General features: G+C 59.5%; 1 protein-coding gene across 1 annotated transcript; it reads left to right on the plus strand.

Annotated features, from left to right (window-relative positions):
• The first annotated feature begins 36 nt into the window (after nucleotides 1–36).
• Nucleotides 37–15,609, plus strand: KCNK17 (potassium two pore domain channel subfamily K member 17). Its single transcript, XM_002714663.5, has 5 exons — nucleotides 37–397; nucleotides 2,867–2,981; nucleotides 10,618–10,778; nucleotides 11,065–11,239; nucleotides 14,921–15,609. The coding sequence occupies exons 1-5, from the start codon at nucleotides 158–160 to the stop codon at nucleotides 15,217–15,219; spliced, it is 990 nt and encodes a 329-aa protein (XP_002714709.2). The 5' UTR covers nucleotides 37–157; the 3' UTR covers nucleotides 15,220–15,609.
• Nucleotides 15,610–21,127: the final 5,518 nt, after the last annotated feature.

A 21,127-nucleotide genomic window follows, 5' to 3' on the forward strand; every position in this document is an offset into this window, starting at 1 on the left:
CCTTGGGATTGGATCCCGGGCGGCGTGGGCTGGGCTGTCCCATTCCCCAGCTCTCCGCCCCTCGGGTGAAAACCGGGCAGCGGGCTGCCGTGCGCTCGCTGGAGAAGCTACCGTGGAGAGCGCCCCTCCCCGGCGCCGGCGCCGGCCCCCTCCAGCCATGTCCCGGCGGCCGCGAGCGCGGGCAGCGCCCCAGGGCAGGGCCCAGGGCTGCGTGGTGCCCGGCACCGCGCTCCTGCTACTCGCCTACCTGGCGTACCTGGCACTGGGCACCAGTGTGTTCTGGGCGCTGGAGGGCCGCGCGGCGCGGGAGTCCGGCCGCGGTTTCCAGCTCGACAAGTGGGAGCTGCTGCAGAACTTCACGTGCCTGGACGGCCCGGCGCTGGACTCGCTGATCCGGGTCAGGGGCGAGGGGGCGCGGCGGGCACAGGCGCAGGACCCAGCGTCGGCTCCGGCCCGGCACGGGAAAAACGCCGCGGGCGTTTCTCCAAGGAAGAGGGGTGGGGACTGCTGAGTAGGGGACCCCCGACCTGCGAGGGGATGGCGCCCCGCTGCGCTCGGCCGCAGCCCTCTTTAAGGAGCCCCGAGGGCCCGATGGGCTCGGTCCCGACCCACATCCCGACTTAGGGATGCGGACCACAGAGGGAGCTCTTGCCGCCGTGGCCCAGCGGGGTCGGCACCGGGACGCGGCGCGTGGCGGGAAGGAAGGGCGGGGGTGGGGTGGGGTACTGCACTTGCATGCGCGGCGGAGGGTGAAAGGGCGCGACAGGGCGCTGCCGCGCAGAGAACCCGCGTGCCAAGAAGCTCATTGCGGGCAAGGACGGCAGGGGGCGCTGCCCAGGTGTGGAGACCCGCAGGGCCAAGGACACCAGCGTAGGGTGGGGGGAATGGGACCGAGGCGCGCCGGCTTGGGCAGCGGCAACCGAGACCCAGCACGGGGTGCGAAGACCTGGGTTCGAGAGAAGGGCGGACTCGGGTGGCACACCCCGAGTCTTCCGAGCCCCAGGATCGGGCGCACTGCGCCAGCCACGGGGTGGGACACGCACCGATCTCTGCGGGCAGACTCCTTGCGGGGAAGGTAGGGGGAGAAGGCTGGGCGTGTTCTTCCTTGCAGGGCATCCCACCCGCGGAGGTGTCTTCCTGCTGGCAGCAGGCGATGCCTGTCGGGCAGTTGCGGGATCTGGCAGGTGTACATTAACTTCACGTGCCCTGGCCTGGCCACCATTCCCTGGGAGAACGGAGGGCCGGCTCCCAGAAGGCTGCACCCTAGTGCAGAAACCCCAGCCTGTCGTCCCAGCGGCCCCTGCCCCGGAGTCGCCAGCCCAAAACCCACACAGGTAGCAGGGTGGGAAGGGACCAGGCGGCGCTGAGGTGAGGTTCTGGATCCTTGCGCTGGGCAAGCTGGGTTGGGCAAGTGCTGCCACCTCTGCCAAGGATCCCAGGGGCTGCCTCCAGCCCCACCTGCAGCCTGGTTGGGGCAGGTGACCATGAGGGTGACCGGGATAAGAGTGAATGCTTTGTGCCAGGCGCCCTTCCTAGTATGCTAGCCTGTCATCCTGTTTCACTCTCTCCTCCCTGCCAGAAAGGTCCTGTTTTAATCATGTCCATTTTAGAGATGAAGAAACTGAGGCTGAGGTGCCCTGTTAGCACCAGGCTGCACAGCCAGGATCTGGGGCCATTAACTACCATGAGTGCTGCCTCCGTGTGGCCTGTGACTGTGGCCCGAGCTTCCCAGCCAGGCTCCAGCCTCTGCACCTTCCTGCCCAGCCCTTCCTGCTCCAACCGCATCTCACCCCCTCCTCCATCCTGCCATGGCTTCAGCTGTCCCCAGGAATGAGGAAGTGGTGTCCAGCCCAGCTGATTCTTCAAGGCCCAGAGCAAACCAGCCCTCGTCCTCCCAGCCCTGCCCCTCCACCTGTTCCAGATCTGTCATTGGCCCCACTTCCACTCGTGCCAGATGGAGCCAGAGACCTGCACGGCTGCCTAGCTCCTCCCTCTTCCTCCTGGACCACTCTCTCCCCCTGGGGACAAGCCAGCCCCTTCCATCGTTCTCCCTGCCAGGAGCCCTCCCCTTCTGGCCCACCTGCCCTCCTGCTCTGCCAGCTGCCCCAGGAGCACACTTATTGCCTCCCTCTGCTGTGTGACGTTGGGTGAGGTCACTCCATCCCGGCACCGCAGCACCAAGCGCAGACCCTGACTACCTCCCCATCTCCCTGTTGGCAGCCCCAGGCATAATCTCACCTCCCAGCTGAATAAAGGGGGGCTCGGCTAAAGCATCCGCTCCCCTCCAGAATTCTGTTCCTAATGGTGATGTTGATGGAAGCCACTAGCATTGACCGGGTGCCGGGTGCTGTTCTAGGTGCTGGCACATACGACCTCAAGTAACCCTCGCACTAACTCTGCATTGGGTACAGTCAGTGGTCCCATTTCACAGAGAAGGAAAAGGAGGCAACGAGGGGTCATGCAGCCACACGACCTGAAGCCGCAGTGCCCGCATTGTGTTAGGCTTCAGCTCATCTCCGTGCGGCTAAGGGCCCAGCCCTCGTGTTCAGGTCCTCTACGTGCACTGTGTTCCAGGAGTGAGTGAGCAAGGGGCAGAAAGAGTTGTTCTGGCAGCCCCTAGACAGCACCGTCCCCACCCTGGCCTGAGCCCTGGGGCAAAGAGAGGGGAGGGCGCTGGTGCCCTCGTCCCTGCTCCTGGGGAGCCCCCAGCTGGTTGGAGGGACACAACTTCCTTGCCCCTGCCAGACTGGGATGGAGAGGAGTGAGCATGTGTGTGTGTGTGTGTGTGTGTGTTTATGTGTGTTGGGGTGCAGTGACCCAGTCACCCCGCAGAGCCTGGCAGTCATGACAGCCTCCCCCACCCCAGGACATCATCCAAGCGTACAAGGACGGTGCCCACCTCCTCGGCAACACCACCAGCATGGGGCGCTGGGAGCTCGTGGGCTCCTTCTTCTTTTCCGTGTCCACAGTCACCACCATCGGTAAGGGCAGCGTGGGGGCAGGGGGGCTGGGGCCGGGGAGGGCAACCAGTCCCTGGGTGGCCACGAGGTCAGCTGCCTTTCATCCGGGTTACCTAGGGCCTAGCCCTGGACACACTGCAAGCAGGATCTTGGGCCTCCTGATTCCATCTGTGCATTTCCCCCCGGGGCCCCAGGGGATCTGTGTCCCATGCCACTGTAGGGCACAGGGACAGCTGAGCTAGCACTACAGGACAGCTGAGAGGAGGCACCTGGGGATGGTGGTGAGAAGAAGGGGAGGGGAGGGCTAGCTCCCTGCAGCTCTAAGACCCAGAGAATAATTCAATCCAGGTCTCCGCTGTCCAGTCCCCCTCGCCCTTAACCTCGCGCAGCACAGCTGCTGCATGACACCAGACTCACCACCAGGTGGCAGGCAGACATCGCCCGAGACAGACTGCCTGCCTCTGCCTGACGCCAGCATCCCAGCTCTGTCCTCCCTGGAGAGGGCAAGGCAAACATCTAGACAACTCTCCATCCAGTTGGGTTTTTGCTTTTTTTAGTTTTTTTTTTTTTTTTTTAAGGAAGAGAGCGGAACAGTATCAGGGAGACAGAGATCTTCCATCTGCTGCTTCACTCCCCAAATGCCTGCAACAGCTGGGGCATGGCCAGACCCAAACCAGGACACCTGGATTGACTCTATCCAGACCTCCCATGTCGATGGCAGAGACCCAAGTACTGGAGCCACCACCTGCTGCTTCCCAGGATGAGCATTAGCAGGGAGCTGGAATAGGAATTGGAGCCGGGACTCAAACCCAAGTGCGCCAGTGCAGCATGCTAGCATCCCAAGTCGTGTCTTTTTTTTTTTTCTAAGATTTTTTTTAAGATTTATTTATTTATTTGAGAGGCAAGTTACAGAGAGGCAGAGGGAGAGAGAGATACATTTTCCATCAACTGGTTCACTCCCCAGATGGCTGAAATGGCTGGAACTGGACTGGGTTGAGCTGAAGCCAGGAGTCTGGAGCTTCTTCCAAGTCTTCCACGAGGGTGCAGGGACCCAAGGACTTGGATCATCTTCTGCTGCTTTCCCAGGCCATAGCAGAGAGCTGGATCGGAAGTGCAGCAGCTGGAGCTCGAACCAGCACCCCTATGGGATGCTGGCACTGCAGGTGGCAGCTTTACCCACTACACTACAATGCCACACACACTCCCCCCCCCTCCAAGTACTGCCTTAGCCACTGTGCCAAACACCCACCCCTCCGTCTTGTGCTAAGTCAGCCAGCACTTCTTGGAAGTAAATCTGGAGGCTGCATGGAACTTTGGCAGCCTTAGAAATAGGCATGCTCAAGGAGCCCCTGCCGGGACTGGCAGGGTGGGGTCTGTGCATCCGTGTAGCCTCAGGCTCTTGTACCAGGCCCAGCATACAGAGAGTGCTCAGCAGTTAAGGAATTCCATCACCTAGCGTTCAGCCAGCAAGCAGGGAGTTCCGGGGCCACAGGGGACCGGGCTGCAGTCTCCATGGGCCAGGCCCCCAGCTGTGTGCAGATCCCAGTCCTCCTATACCCCGTGCCCCAGGCCCGGGACTTTGGTCACCCAACACCAGTTCCACAGCCTCCCTCTTCCTAGCACCATCGATCGTAGGCTGGACTGTTCTCCTGTCCCTACTCCTCCACTCACTTCTGCCCGGGAGCTGTCCCAGCCAGCACTGAGGAGGGGGAGGGCAGCACACTGGGATGCATCCCCGGAGGTCCTCCTGGAGCAAACACTTCTACCTTTGCAATCTCATTTTGTCCATGCAGCAACCTCTGAGAACAGGTCTCTTACTGCTTTCATGTCACAGATAAGGAGACGGAGGCAGAGAAGTTGCACAACTCCCCCCAAGGTCACAGAGCTGGGGAGCAGCAGAGCTGGAATTCAAAACCTGCTGGGGGCTGCATGCTCTTTCCAATCATGGCTGCCCTGGGAGGGCTTAGAAGTGGGATTCTTTCCTTTTCAATGTTTGTTGTTGTTTTGAAAGGCAGAGAGGGGCCAGCGGCGCTGTGGTCTAGTGGGTAGAGCTGCTGCCTGCAGTGCTGGTATCCCATATGGGTGCCGGTTCGAGTCCCAGCTGCTCCACTTCCAATCCAGCTCTCTGCTATGGCCTGGGAAAGACAGTAGAAGATGGACCAAGTCCTTGGGCCCCTGCAGCTGCATGGGAGACCTGGAAGAAACTCCTGGCTCCTGGCTTTGGACTGGCACAGCTCTGGCCATTGCGGCCATTTGGGGAGTGAACCTGTGGATGGAGGACCTCTCTCTCTCTCTCTCTCTCTGCCTTTCAAATAAATAAATAAATAAATAAATCTTCTTTAGAAAATGACAGAGTCAGAAAGAGATCTTCCACCTGTGGTTCACTCCCCAAATATCCACAACAGCCAGGGCTGGGCCAGGCCAAAACCAGGGGCCAGGAACCCAATCTGGGTCCCCCACATGGGCGGCAGGGGCTCAAGTGTTTGAGCCATCACTGCTATCTCCAAGGGTGCACATTCACAGGAAGCTGGCATCGGAAGCACAGTCAGGACTTGAATTCAAGTACTCCCATATGGGATGCACATGTCCCAAGTGGTGTCTTTTTCTTTTTGAAAGGCAGGATTGGAGAGACATACAGAAAGAAGCTCATCTGATGGTGCACTCCCCAAACTGGCCAAAACAGCCAGGACTGGGCCAGACCAAAGCCAGGAGCCAGGAGCTTCCTCCTGGTCTCCCACATGCAGGGGCCCAAGCACTTGAGCCATTCTCTGCTGCTTTTCCAGGAGCATCAGCAGGAAGCTGGATTGGAAGTGGAATAGTTGGGACTTGAACCTGTGCCTATGTGGAATGCTGGCATTGCAGGTGGCAGTTTTACCCACAGCGTCACAGCACCAGGCCACCAAACACCGACTCCAAGGGTGGGGCTTCTAAGTAGCAAGAAGAAGCCATCCCAGGGTGGTCAGGAGGGAGACTTGTGATTCTGGGGGAAGTGGGAAACTGGGTGCACACAGGCACGGTGAGGGGGAGGGGAGAGGCCCCGCAGCGAGCAGCCAGGTCACCTGGGGTCAGCACCCTGTCGGCCCACACTTTCCAAGCTCTGAAATGAGACAGCACCTGACAGGCACACTCAGACTTCCCAGCCAGGCCTGAGCCCGGAAATCACTCATCCCCCCCTGAACCCCATTCCCAGCTCACTTACTGGTTCCCTCGCTTGTCCATGCATTCATCAACAGATGCACCAAGTGCCAGGTGTGTGGTGGGTTCACGATGTAGACACGGAACGAGGTGCTGACAACACAACAGTTACCTAAACCAGCAAGTCCTCGCCTTGAGGAGCTGATGTTCTGGTGTGAGGGGGACACCCTGTGAGCAAACTGATCCGTAGACAGTGCTCAGAGAAAGGCCAAGCCAGCTTAGGGAGTCTCAGAGTGATGGGCGGTGGGGAGCTAGTGTAGACGGGGTAGTTACTAAAGTACTCACTGATGCAGTAACATCGAAGCAAGGGCATGAGCAGAATAAGAGAGCAAGCATTGCAGGTGTCTAAAGAAAGAAGCTCACATGGGCAAGGGCATGTGTATGGAGAACTGTGTGCAGGTCCAGGTGGCTGGAAGGGGTTGCAAATGAGGCCTGAGTTGGGCGAGCACAGAGGAGCCTTCAGGCCGGTGTAGTGGTGCAGTGGGTTGAATCTCAGCCTGCAACGCCAGCATCCCACATCGGAGAGCTGATTCAAGTTCCCGCTGCTCCACTTCCCATCCAGCTCTCTGCTAATGCAACTGGGAAAGCAGCAGAGGATGGCCCAAGTGCTTGGGCTCCTGATACCCATGTGGGAGACCCAAATGAAGCTCCTGGCTCCTGGCTTTCGATTAGCCCAGCTCCAGCCATTGTGGCCATTTGGGGAGTGAACCAGCGGATGGAAGACTTCTCTCTCTTTCTGCCTCTGTGTCTTTGTAACTCAGCCTTTCAAATAAATAATAAATAAATCTTTTTTAAAAATGATAGCAAGCCTTGTAGGGGCTTTGTGTGGTGCCCAGGGTTCCTGGCGTGGCAAGGAGGTGACACTGAGTGGGCAGTGCACCCACAGGGGGCTTCAACAAGCAGGCAGGCTGTGCTGATCGCTAGGATTTACTGGAGCCCAGGGACAGACTGGGACTGATGCGGGGGCGGCTGGAGTCTCCATGCTGCCCCCCCCAACTGGTGTAAATGGAGTGAAAAAAGCTCCAGGGACAGAGGAGAGGTCTCTCCTCTGTGGTGGGGGCCCACAGCTGAGGGGGGTGGGCAATGAGGAGGCAGACAGAGAAGGGGCTGGGAACCAAGGGGTTCGGCTTGTGCTGGAAGCTGACAGCCAGGAGGAGCCTCTCCCGAAGGAGAGGGAAGCTGGACGGGCCCAGAGCCAAGGTGGGCAGGGTGCGAGAGGGGGCCCGTAACGTCCTCAGAGGGAAGGCAGCGCGGCCGAGTCCTGCCGTTCATCGTTTCGCCCTTTCTCTCGGCAAACCCTGGTTTCCCACTTGTGCATTCCACCCAGAGGGCCTGCAACACAGCCCCCGTGCTACACTGTAGCCTCACACCAAGCTGCAGGTGGACATCAGTGCCTCCACTTTACAGGCAAGGAAATGGGCTCAGGCAGGTCCATCCCCTGGCCCAAGGCCACACAGCCTGCAAAGGATTCAGACCTAGGAAGTGCATCAGGCTCCAAAGCATGTGCTGCGCACTTGGACATGTTCTGACCCCTCTCCGGGCCCCTCTTTTAGGGGAGGACCACCATTTCAACACAGCACAGGTGAGTGTAGTGCAGGGGGCACACTGGCCCTGTCTGGGGGAGCAGCAATGATATGGGACACAACAGGAGGCGTTCATTCATTCATTCAACATGCATTCCTTTCTTACTATTCTTCAAATTTTTTAAGACTTACTTATTTAGGGGCCAGGGCTTTGGTGTAGAAAGTTAAGCCTCCGCCTACAGTGCTGGCATCCCATATAGGCACTGGTTCAAGTCCCGGCTGCTCATCTTCTGATCCAGCTCTCTGCAATGGCCTGGGAAAGCAGTAGAAGATGGCCCAAGTGCTTGGGCCCCTGTACCATGTGGGAGACCCAGAAGAAGCTCCTGGCTCTTGGCTTCCACCTGGCCCAGCCCCAGCCTTTGTGGCCATTTGAGGAGTGAACCAGCAGACTAAAGAGCTCTGTCTTTTCTTCTCTCTCTGTAACTCTGACTTTTAAATCTTTTTAAATCTTTAAAAAAGATTTATTTATTTATTTGAAAGGCAAGTAGTTGGCCCATTCTCTGCTGCTTTCTCAGGTCATTAAGAAGAAGCAGGATTGGAAATGGAACATCTGGGACTCAAACTAGTGTCCTTATGGGATGCCAGCACCGCAGGCAGCAACTTAATTCACTACATCACAGCACCAGCCCTGCATGCCTTTGTTTTTTTATTTTAAGGATTTATTTCTTTATTTATGTGAAAGTCAGAGTTGCAGAGAGAGGAAGAGACAGAGGGAGAGAACTTCCACTCACTGGTTCACTCCCCAAATGGCCACAATGGCTGGGGCTGGGCCGGCCCAAAGCCAGGAGCCTGGGACTCTATCCTAGTCTCCCAGGTAGATGGCAGGGATCCCAGGACTTAGGCCATCTTCTGCTTTCCCAGCCTCATTAGCAGGGAGCTGGATAAGAAGTGGAGCAGCTGGAACTTGAACTCGTGCTCTAACATGGGACACAGGCGTCACAGGCAGAGGCTTAACCTGCTGCTCCACAACACTGGCCCCTCCACAGGTGTTCTGTGCTCACTGCACCCAGGAAACATCAGGCCCTGGGCCAGCTGGTGACAGTGTGAGATGATTAAGACCCAGCCCCTGCCCGTGAGCATCTTGTGCTCTGTTGGAGTGATAGACCCGGGAACAAACCCTTCTTTTTTTTTAAGATTTATTTATTTATTTGAAAGTCAGAGGCCAGCGCCATGGCTCACTTGGCTAATCCTCCGCCTGTGGCGCCGGCACACCGGGTTCTAGTCCCGGTTGGGGGGCCGGATTCTGTCCTGGTTGCTCTTCTTCCAGTCCAGCTCTCTGCTGTGGCCCGGGAAGGCAGTGGAGGATGGCCCAAGTGCTTGGGCCCTGCACCTGCATAGGATACCAGCAGGAAGCACCTGGCTCCTGGTTTTGGATTGGCGCAGTGCGCCGGCCATGGCAACCATTTGTGAGGTGAACCAATGGAAAAAGGAAGACCTTTCTTTCTGTCTCTCTCTCTCTCACTAACTCTGCCTGTCAAAAAAAAAAAAAAAAAAAAAAAAAAAAAAAAAAAAAAGTAAGTCAGAGTTACACAGAGAGAGGAGATGCAGAGAGAGAGAGAGAGGTCTTCCATCCGATGGGAGCCAGGAGCTTCTTCCAGGTCTCCCACATGGTGCAGGGGCCCAAGGACTTGGGCCATCTTCTACTGCTTTCCCAGGCCATAGCAGAGAGCTGGATTAGAAGTGGAGCAGCCGGGACTTGAACCAGCACCCATATGGGATGCCGGCACTGCAAGTGGTGGCTTCACCCAATACACCACAGCACCGGCCCAGGGACAAACCATTCTCACACACACAGGCAACTCCCAGGGGACAAGGAGGGGACATGCACTCTTGGTAGACAGAGCAGACGTCCAAAGGCACAGGGGCAGGAGAGAGTCCAGGGTTCCACGGGGTGGGCGTGAGGCCAGGGCTGGGAAGGTGGGAGCCCAGAGAAAGCTCAGAGGTGGTCTGGGCTAGGACTTGGATATTTCCCAGCAGACATGAAAGCAACACCGGGCTGTCGTCTGGCTGAAGGTGTGACCATGTTTGCATGTTAGAAAGACAGGACAGCAGGAAGACAGAGATGGGAGAGAGAAGGGTACCCGGGCTGAGTTCATCCTTGGGTAAACGGCCCAGCCCCCTCCAGAGGCCCGACTTCCACCTGCCCTGGGTGGGCCAATGTGCCAGTGTCTGCCCCACTGCTCCCACAGTTTGCGGGAGCCCCAGGGTTAGCCTGGGTCCTCCAGGAATCAGGTATCGAGAAGTAGATGTGCAGGAGGTGTATGGAGCAGGGACGTGGGGCGAGGGGTAGGAGGAGAAAAGAGAAAGAGCAGAAGAGATGGAGAGGTCTGGCACCCACAAGGGAAGAGGCGCAGATGGGCAGCTCTGAGAAGGCCCAGAGCCAAGTGCTCACAAGGCAATGCTGCCTGCCTTACGCAGGGACAGCCACTGTGGGGCCCCAGCTGCCCCGCCTGGAGACAGCCCGGCCCCTGCCCACATGGTGCAGCCGATCTCACAGGTGCAGCCGCTGGAGGCTCTGCCCCTCCCCTATACCCTCTTCCCAGGCCCGAAGAGGAATGGAGAGGCTTGAGCCACTCAGCCTGCTGGGCTGGGCGCATGCTCACTGCTCGGCTTTCTGGAGCTTCCATTCTCCGTCCTGTGAAACACAGGCCATTGGCCTGGTATGGAAGGGTGGGGAGGCTGAGTAGAGAGACGGACGGGACGGGGGCCCTGCCCAGTGCCCAGCACAGGATAGGAAGACCTCCATGAGTACCACCTTCCCAGCTCTGCAGTGAGCCAGGCCTGCGGGCCCTGGCCATCGGGCCGGGGAGGACAGGGCTGTGGTGGGGAGCTGGCGGGGCTGGGCTAGAAAGGTTCTCCCCCTCCCCGCTCTGCCGCAGGCTATGGCAACCTGAGCCCCCGCACCAGAGCTGCCCGCCTCTTCTGCATCCTCTTCGCTCTTGTGGGGATCCCGCTCAACCTCGTGGTGCTCAACCGCCTGGGGCACCTCATGCAGCAGGGCGTGCACAGCTGTGCCCGCAGGATGGGGGGCGCCTGGCAGGTGAGGGCACTGCTAGCCAAGGGTGGGGCCCGGGTTGCTGGGGCGGGGTGGGGGAGGGGCGTCACTGCTCAGCCTGGAGGGCTTTGGTTAATAAAGGGCAGCCATTGCGGACTCGGGTGGGCCCTGGTGGACAGGAAAGGTGTGAGACGGCAGAGGCTGGGACCCAGGAGAACGGAGGGCCCTAGGGGATGGCCGCGTCTTCCTCAGGGAGAGAGAGGCCTGGTCCTCACCCGCCAGAGCCCCTAGGCAGAGAGCCGTGGGAGCCGGGCGCTGCATGTCCCTGCAGGACCCTGCTAAGGCGCGCTGGCTGGCGGGCTCCAGCACCCTGCTCTCGGGCCTCCTGCTGTTCCTGCTGCTGCCACCGCTGCTCTTCTCACACATGGAGGGCTGGAGCTACGAGGAGGGCTTCTACTTCGCCTTCATCACCCTCAGCACCGTGGGCTTCGGCGACTACGTGATCGGTGAGCACCCCCATCTTGCCCGCCCACTCCTCTGCTCTGTAGCTGGAGTCTGCTGGGCGCCAGGCCCCATGGGGGGCTCTGAAGGCCCAAAGTCCAGAGGACTGGGCCCTGGGCAGGTTCAAGCCCTTTTTTGGTGACACGGCTAAGGTCACTCCTGCCCATCTTGACGAGCCTGGGGGTGGGGGCGACCTCCCGTGGTCACAGGCTCCCTTATTGTCCTCGGGGTGCTCCAGACAAGGCAATCCCTGACCTGCCTCCCCTGTCTGGCTGTGCCTCAGGGTCTCCCCTCTCCATATCCTCGCCTCCCTGGCAGCCATCCCACCTTACGGCTCACCCATGACATCCCAGGCTCCCCAGACAAAGGGCTGCCAAACTGAGTGCCAGCCGGAAAATTGCAGCCAGGTGCAGAGGGTCCAAGGTTAGGGGAGAGTCCGTGGTCACCACCCACCACGGATGACACACCCACCCCCAACCCACGACCACCCTTGCAGAATAAGGGTGAAGCAGGTGGCCAGCAGGTGGCAGTGCAGGGACATGCTGTGCAGCGGTTGGGGTCCCTCCCCACCAGTACCACCACCATGCTGGCCTCCAGGGGCTCTGCGCCCTCCTCTGAACCCACAGCCCTAAAGTGCAGGGGAGAACCTGCCCCTCACCCCTTCAGGGACAGAACCCTGCCTGGCACATTGAAACAAAGCCTTAACTAGGGGCTGACACAGCAGGCCACCTGGCGTGACAGTGGTCGCTCAGAGGGGCCCTTTGCCAAGACCACACAGCTGTGAGACGGGACTGCGGAGCTGTCTGGCTGAAGCTTACACCTTCTCCCGGTGGCCTGACTTGACCCCGCCTGGGCCTCAGCGTCCCTTTCTGTAAAATGAGGCGCCCCATCCGTGCCTGCTGCCTCTGTGTGCAAGGCCCCTTTCCTGCTAGGGGCCTCTCTTTCTCCAGTAAGAGGGCTCTGGTGCTGGGGCCTCCTGGTCTCCCCGTCCTGGGAGGGTCTCTTGCCCGGGACCTGTTCCCATCTCTACCTTAGAGCAGAGAGATGTGTCTGAGGAGAGCTGAGCCCAGCAGCTCCAACGGCCACCCCTGCCCCATCTCAACTCAGAGAATGATGCTTGGATCCGTCTCCATGCCCACTGTCCTTTCCCTCATCTAGGTGGGGCTGTTGCATCCAGCTGCACGGGTTGGGCACTGCACAACTTAAAAGCCCACAGTATAAATAGGATGGTACCCTTGCAACAGAGCAGCCTCTTCATACAGATGACCCTGAAAAACTACAAGGGCTGCTCTAGCCCCTGCCCTGCCACTCCGAAAGCCCTTTTCTCCATAGACTTAGGATGGGGTTCAGTATCCAGAACCAGGCCTGTGAGGGTCCTGTGTGCCCAGGCACCTGCCTCCCTCTGCACCCCGAGCTCTCAGCCTCCTGTGTGGCAGCACCCTGGCCCCCGTGAGATGCCGTGTGAGCAGCCGCAGCAGCCTCACCCCGGGCTGGGCGCTGGCCTGCGGAAGCCAGAGTGGAGTTGCTAAGGATCATGGAGAGGACATGAAGGCCAGAGAGGCCGTCCAGGAGGAGCAGCTCTGCCCCCGGGCAGCGGCAGTGGACGAAGCTGCCCCTTTCGGCTCTGCAGACCCCACCAGGTTCCACTCCCTCTGCAGTTGCTGTGGGGCTTTGTGGCAGGTGCCACGCTGAGAGCCCTCCACAGCTTCCTCTTAAGGCTGGGGAAACTGAGGCCTGGAGCGGGAAGGGAGCCGATGGAGGTCCTAGAGTGGGCGAGTCTGGGACGGACTCCCCAGTCATTGCTCTTCACCCCCATGTACCCCAACACCTGCCACACCTCCTCCCCAAAGCTCAACTCGCCTTGCCCTCTGGGGGCAGAGGCAGCCCCTTCCGTGGGTGGGAATGCTGAGGCCCCCAGTGGCCACTGGATGTGCACTGTCCCTGTGTTGGCGGCCACCAAGGGCCTCGTCCTCTCGGCCCAAAGCCTGTGTCCCAAGCAGCCCCAGGTCCCTGCATCTCCCTGCCCGCCCCCACCCTGGTTTCCCTCAATTGCATTTGCAGCTCGGTGGAGCGCTTTGCCAGCTGCCAGGGCCCCTGCCACTCAGGATCGTCAGCAAAAACAATGAAATAACGGGGGAGAAGAACACCTCCCCTCTGTGGGGCCAGCAGCCAGGGAGCTGGTGGGTGGCGGGCCCGAGAGCTGGCTCACCGCTGATCGTATTTGGAGCCCTAACCCAATCAGTGTAATCCAATCCCAGCCCCTGCCAGGCGGTGGAGGGCAGCTCCGGAGCTGTGGCCTCGTCCCCAGGCTGGGGTCCCCTAGAGGAGTGCGGCCTGGCAGAACCTGGGCACTGAGTCTGGTGCAGGGAGTTCGGACCACGGATGTGAAGGGAGGAGGAGGGCCGCGCCCACCCTTTGAATCGTGCTAGTCTGATGAGAGAGGCAAGGCGCTCAGAGAGGACAAGACGGAGCCGAGCCTCTCGGCAAGCCCCATCAGCCCTTCCTGCGGCCATGGCTCTCCCAGGAGCAGCTGTGCCCGGGGCATCTGCGAGTGAGTGGAGCAGTGAACCAAGGCTGGGTCTCGGGCACCTGTCCTGTACCAGGCCCTGTTCCCCACACTGTGGCTGCATCAGCTCACGTGGGCTTCACGGCTGTTGGACGAAGGCTCTTCCCGTCTGTTTCACAAAGCAGGAAGCAGCTTAGCCAGCAACAGCATGTGGGCAGAGAGAGAGAGAGAGAGAGAGAAAGGGAGGGAGGGAGAGAGAGAGAGAGAGAGAGAGAGAGAGAGAGAGAGAGAGAGAGATCTGGTCTCAAGGGACTGATGTCCGAGGTCTGGAGGATAAGCAAGGAGCTAGAAACAAAGAGCGTTGGAGCCCAGGGGCCGGAGAATCTGAAGACCCCACGGCAGGCGGGATGATGACAGGGAAAGCAGGACAGGGCCAGGGTGAGGCGGCCGTCGCCATCCGAGGGGAGAGGGCGCTGGAGACGTGGCCAGGGCACCGGGCGGTAAGGATCCGGGACTTCAGCCAAGAGGGGAAATCACCTCTTCAGCTGGCTGTTGGGTCAGGCGGAGGCCACACACAGCTGCTGCGACCCAAGCAGGACACGCGAGCCGGCGCCTCCGCCCATTCCACCCAAGCCCCTGGCTTCCTCCTTTCCAATGTGGGCAGACCCCGCCCAGAGACAGGCAGGCGGGCTGAGGCTTCGCACGGCTCACCTTGGGTCAAAAGATAAACTCATTTTGGTGCCAAATAACTTTGAAATCTGTAGGTGGGTTTTTTGTTTTTTTGTAATTTTGGCCACCATGAACCTTTGGTGGGCCCTGACTCTCTGGTGGGGGGCTCTCAACACACGGATGCTAGGCCTAGTCCCCAGGGGTCTGGTTCAGTCGCTCTGGCGTGGGGCCCCGTCCAGGTGTGTTTCTAACAAGCTCTGTGGTGCTGGTGCTGATGGCCAAGGGACCACAGTCTGGGAACCTGCGACAGAGCCAAGGCGAGCTTCCAAACCCAAAGTGTCAGTCCAGGGCGGCTTCCCAGAACCCCAGGGTGGTGACCACGAGGCCAGAAACCAGTCTGGACTCCCCATAATCCGCCCCACTGGCCCCGTTTCTCTTTTAGGCACAGGGCCCCGCCCTTCCCAGACCCTGCCCCCGCCCAGCTCCAATTTTACCTTTGCCTCTTCTCCAGGGATGAACCCCTCCAGGAGTTACCCGCTGTGGTACAAGAACACGGTGTCCTTGTGGATCCTCTTTGGGCTGGCGTGGCTGGCCTTGATCATCAAACTCGTCCTCTCGCTGCTGGAGACCCCAGGGGGCACATGTTCCTGCTGCCACCATGGCTCCAAGGGCCGGAGCTGGAGGCAGGGCCCGGATGGAGAGCCCGAGTCCTCCTGCCCACAGCCAGGCTGCTGTCCGGAGAGGCCTGTGGGCCTCACGGAGTACCTGGGTCCCTCTCCTCCGGATGTAGGCTGTGGCAAGGACGGCTAGTGGTACACTCGATCATGTCCACCTTCCTTCTCCCTAACAAGACCCCCGACTTGGGGCTTGGCACGTGACTACCCAAGCCAAAGACTACATTCTCTAGGTGCAGCTATGTATATTAAATTCTGTTCAACAGGAAACACAGAAGTATCCCATGTGACTTAGGGGATGAGGCTTTTGGGATGGAGTGCACCCCTCTTCCCCACTTCCTTCCTCCAGCTGGCCGAAATACTGATAAGGTGGCTGGAGCTCTGGCAGCTACATTGCACCATAAGATAGAAGCCATGTTTGAGATCAGCGGCACAGGAGAAAGAGCCGGGACCCCCTGATGATCACAAACCCGGGCTGAATACCACCAGTCTTCCTTCAAGAGAGAGAAATAAACGTCTTGGTTTAAATGCTGTTGTTTGCCTGTTTCTGTCACTCAGAACCAAACCTAAATCTAACTGACACACACTCCTGGGGGCAAAGGCAGCTGCTCTCCCTGGGTGAGCTTGCCCAGGACAGGTGGAGTGAATGGAGTGAAGGCTGGAGCAGCCCCTGTATCTTGCCAGGTAAATTCCTTGAGTATCTGCTGTTGCAGCTGTCGGGTCCCAGGTCACCTGCTGGCTCCTTGCTCCGTCACCGCTTTGTGCCACAGGAAAGCCAATGGCAGGCAGTGGGCAGGAGCCTTACCCTGCACATGGCACTTAGGCCCCAGCCGCAGTTTGCAGAGCCCCATGGGATGGGCAGTGGCCACTTCTGCTTGCAGAGCCTGTCATTCTGCACAGGACCGTGTATCCCTCAGGACTGCTAGCTACTAAGGCACCACACACACGCAGAGCCCCTGGCAGTGCCAGCCAACACCTGAGCTCACCTGGGCCAGCTGGCTTCTTGACCTCAGCCTGCACCTGTGACTTGGTTCCTTCTACCCATCCTACAAGGCTGCACCGCAGACTTGGGGAACTCCACGTGGCCCCTCCCTGTGACCATGCCCTCGGTCCCAGGGGCCTCCTGGAACCAAGTCAAAAGCAGTCTTTTGGCCAAAGAGGTGTGGAGCACTGTTACACCATCTCGATTGCACCATCAGATCTGGCCCTAAGTGGACCAACGCCAGACACAGGGACAACATTACCCAGAGAGCCAACAGGCTGGGCAGAGGGACACAGATGAACAAGAGATTGTGGGGCCCCTAGGAGCTGTAGCCCTTGCACTTAGAAACGGAACCTAGAAACCAAAACCCGGTCAGAGGGCCAGGCCAGCGTGCTGGGCTGCCCCCTGGGGTCCCAGTGCTGCCCAGCCTCACACTGGGCCAGCAGGACCCACGGTCTCCCCTCTCCATCAAGCCCATCTTCCCCTCCGCAAGCCTAAACCCCAACCCTCATGCTCAGAAGCTGTTGCCACCTCCACCCCATCCCAACCCCAGCCAAACGGGAATGCTGGGGAGGTGGGCGGAGGAAGGCTTCCGATTGGCTGGTGCCTTGCAGCGCTCTGCTTCTCAGCCAATGAGAAGACTGGAACCCCAAGGTGCAGATCCGAGCGCAGAGGGGTGGAGGTGTCATTGACTAGGGCAGAGGTGAGGGTTGGGAGAAGCCACACTGAGAACCACCCGGGGAGGTGGATCCCCGACAGGCGGAAGATATTGTCAGACCGCAGGACGGACGTCCCAGAAAGGGACCGGAGGGAAGGGAAGTGCGAGTGAGGGTGGCAGGAAGTCACGAGCCCCTTCCTTCCCGCAACCTCAGGCAGGCCCTTGAGGGGTGAGGAGCTGGGCACGCGGGTGCCAGAGCGTGGTTCGCCGGGTATGGAGACAGCCGGCCCGGCCCCCAAAGCTCGGCTGAGCTGCGTCCCGGCCCTGCAGGCCTCGGGAGATCTTTGGGTGTCTGCTGCATCGGGGCGCTCCTGCGCGCGCGGAGGAGCTAAGATCCCCCGGAATCCGGCGCTGGGCGCGCTCGCTCAGAACCCTGTGTGGCCTCCGCTGAGCCCTCTGGGGCCGGCCGGGCTGGCGGGGCTGAGCGGGCCGTGACGCAGGCCTGAGCCGGGCCCGTGGGGGGCTCCCAGGCCGATAGCATCGCGACGCACGGGATTCACAGGGAGCGCGAGGCGCAGGGCCAAGCATGTGGACCTCGGCCAGCCCTGAGTCCCCAGGGCTCCTCGAGGGGCTGCGGCCCCGGGTGGTGCCCTCTGTCACTCTCCTGGCTCCTGTGGTCACTGTCGCCGCTTCGCCGCGGTTCCCGTGTGCTGGGCGCTGCTCCAATCGTGAGAGCCTAAAAGTAGGCGCCGGCCGCAGGGGATCTGAATCTGACAACCACCACTGTCTCTGCCTTCTCTAGGTCGGCCTAATTAATTACATTTGTGAGCCGTACCCCGCCCAGCCAGCCTCCCCGGGCTGCCTCAAGTTTTAGATCCAGGGAGATCTCTGTCCCAACTCTGCCTTCTCCCTCGCCTTTCCTGTGTCGCCTTCCCGGGTCTGTCTCTCTGGCTGCGTCTCTCCTCGCCCCACCACGGCCCTCTGCCTGTCTGCCTCACCCGCTCACCCGCACGCATGCACGCACTCCTGAGATCTGGAGATCCACAGAGAAGGGGAGAGCTGCCCACGGCTCCCCATGCCCACTGCTCCTGCCTCCGGGTCCTCCACCGCTGCTGCCCCCGCCAGCCTGGCTGGGGAAGGGGTGCCTTCGTTTCAGGAACCAGAGCACAGGAGGCCCCGACTCCTTGGCAGCCAGAAGGCCCACCAGTCAGGGCCAGCAGCTGCACTGCCTCCCCATCCCCAGATGCCCTCAGCCCTTACCTCACCCAGCCTCAGCCTGGGCTCAGGGCCCAGAGTGCACTGCTCCCAAGGAGGCCCCACTGACCTCTGCCTGTGCAGCCACACACAGAGCTGCGCCCCACCCCAGCCCCACCAGCAGCACTGCTCCTCAGGCCTGCATTCCCCCCGGCTCAGTGCCCGGTCCTCTCTCTCCTGCCCCTCCTCCACCCTTTCCCAGCCAGGACTCATCCCGTGCTGTAGATATTCCTGGGGCCAAGGAGACCGCCACCCCCACCCCACCCCTAGGGACTCATCAGCGCCAAACCCTGACCCAGCCAGAGGGACCCCATCTCCCCCCGAGGCCTGCGGGCAGGAAGAACAGCCAGAGCTGGACACCTGCTGCCCACCAGTGTGAGAGCAAAACTGCCCAAGGGCCAGCGTTCGGCCCAGGGGTTAAGACGCCACTCAGGAGTGCCTGGGTTCCAGACCCAGCTCTACCTCCAATCCAGCTTCCTGCTAATGTGTACTGGGAGGTAGCAGGGGTGGCTCGAGTACTTGGGTCCCTGCCAGCCACGTGGGAGACCTGGATTCGCTGTTGCAGGCATTTGGGGAGTGAACCAGTGGATGGGAGCCCCCCTCCCTCACTCTCTCTCCCCCTCTCACTCTCTCTGCCTTTCAAATAAAATGAAAGAAAAAAAGCCAAAGCCTGCAAAGCCCCTCCCCACAGCGCCAGCAGTGCCTTGCTCCATGCCTGCCCGAGGTTAGGACCCTATCCAGCCTCTGCCGACAATCCAGCCTTTCTCTGTCTTTTCAGACCCACTTGTACCTCCCTTGTTCTTCCCTGGACTCAGGCACATGTGAGTCTCTGTCTCAACTCTCGATTTCTTGCTGTATAACACTGCAGAAGCTGCACAGCCTCTCTCAGCCTCAGTCTTCCCATCTGCAAAATGGAAATTCTCAAGACCGTTTGGGTGAGTGTGTGGGGTGAGGGGTGAGGGGTGACAGAGGAGAAAGTACCTGATACATGTAGGGCACAAAATACCTGTTCCCCTGTTGGACTTAAGCTCCTCCCCTCCACTCTCTTCCACCATCGTCTGTATCCCTTCCTCCCAGAAGCCCTTCTGGACCTGCCTGCACTTTGGCCTCCAGTGGACTTGGAGAGGCTGAAAGGAGGCAAAGAGATGGATGGAAGGGGGTAAGGGCAGCTCTCTAATCAGCCATCTGGCCATGGCCTCTGTGGTCCAGCATTGGCCTGGGGCTTGGGGTCAGAGCAGGGGGTACGTGAGAATTCAGCACCAACTCGGGTTGTCATTCTGTCATGGGGCTCCTTCCTCCCATCCCCTCCCTGACTTTCTCTGAATCCCAGAGCCCCTTGGACCGTTCTTCACTAACCCCCTGGACCGTGCCACCCAGACCCCTTCTGTTACCCCATGTCAGCCCAGAGGTGATGACAACCCCCGCCAGTGGCTGGTCCCTAGGAGTTCCACAGGGAACCTTGCAAAGTCCCATCTGCTGCCAAAGCCCTGAGCCAGGAGTGGAAAGGACGTGAGGATGGAGACCCAGAGTGGGTCCCCAGGCCTGCCTCTGCCAGGCCAGGGACAGCAGCACGAGGGCAGGGGGCAGCCTCTCCTACACCTTCTCTCAGTCCTGCAGAGAAGCAAACGGACCCTATACCGTGGAACTCCCTCATCAGACTGGGAACTCCATGGCGTCAAACGTAATGTCTCCCCCATCTGACTGTGTGCACAGTGCGTGCAGGGGCTGTGTTTTTACTCATGGTTTTGCTTATTCTCTCCAATATCTGGCTCAAACCCAAATTCTGCTCAGTGCAAAACGCAGAGACACAGACACGTTACCAAACCTGGCCCCTGCCTCCCAGGAGGGAAGCAGATGTAGGTAAGAGGCTGGGGGGGCGGAGCACCGTCCCCACAGCCAGCCCACCTGGGTCATGTCCCAGCCTTGCCACTCACCACTGTGTGACCTTGAGCAAGTCGCTTCGCCTTGGGGACACCAAGTTGTGCCAGTGTTCCTGGGACAGTCCAAGGAGCCCTTATGGTCCCAGGAAAAGTGTGGCAGCTGTCCACCCCTCCTAAGTGCCTCATGCCTCAGTTTCCCCATACATAAAGTAGAAATGCCGATGGTTGTATCTGCCTCAGACAGAAGGCCACTGAGTTACTGCAAACCCAGAATGTTCCCCAGAGGCAGACCCCAGGACGGGGGTTGGCGGCAAGAAGTTCATTTGGGAAGTGACAAGAAGCACAGAAATCAGGGCCGCATTGTGCCACAGTAGGCTAAGCTATTGCTTGAAACGCCAGCATCCCATGTGGATGCCAGTTCAAGTCCCAGCTGCCCCAGTTCCCATCCAGCTCTCTGCTATGGCCTGGGAAAAACAGTAGAAGATGGACCAAGTCCTTGGGCCCCTGCAGCTGCATGGGAGACCTAGAAGAAACTCCTGGCTCCTGGCTTCTGGCTTCTGGAGTGAACGAACAGATGTTCTCTCTCTCTCTCTCTCTCTCTCTCTCTCTCTCTTCTCTCTCTCTCTGTCACTAAATCTTAAATCTTTTTTTTTTAAGGGAAAGGGTTTATTGGGGAAAACCCAGCAGACTGGAGGGGAGGGACAAAGAAGGATAAGAGAGAGAAAGAGTGTATAAGAGAGAGAGAGAGAGACAGAGGAGAAGAGCTAGTGAGGAGAGAAGATAGAGCAGAGAGAAGAGAGACGAGAGGAAGAGAGCAGAGCAGACGAGAGGAGCCAAGAGAGCAGGAGAGAAGAGCCGAGAGAGCCATGTGTTCAGGATCAGGCCCTTTTAAAACTTTGCTGGAGGGCGGGCAGGGAAGCAGGAGCAGCGAATCCCATTAGGATGGGGGTGGAGCTTGACACCGATGGTTGGGCCATGTGGCCACCTGGCTTCCAGCAATGGCGGCAGGAGCCAGGGCCTAGGATATAAATCAGGGTGTAGATAACTGCACCAGTTTCCTAACATTCCCCGCTTTTGTTTTTTATAAAGCAGGAGTTGTATGGGATTACATTAGTCTCAAAAGTCCAGGAGGGGTAGAGGGACGATGATCTGTCTTTAGAGCTACTTTCTGCTGACTTGGGGTGATGAGGTACTCTTCGATGGCACGGGGTGATGTCTCAAGCTGCTGTCTCCTGGGTGGGGAGCCGAGTATATCCCTGTAGCAGCATTT

The sequence above is a fragment of the Oryctolagus cuniculus genome, chromosome 5 (assembly GCF_964237555.1).
Source record: "Oryctolagus cuniculus chromosome 5, mOryCun1.1, whole genome shotgun sequence".
Lineage (NCBI taxonomy): Eukaryota > Metazoa > Chordata > Mammalia > Lagomorpha > Leporidae > Oryctolagus > Oryctolagus cuniculus.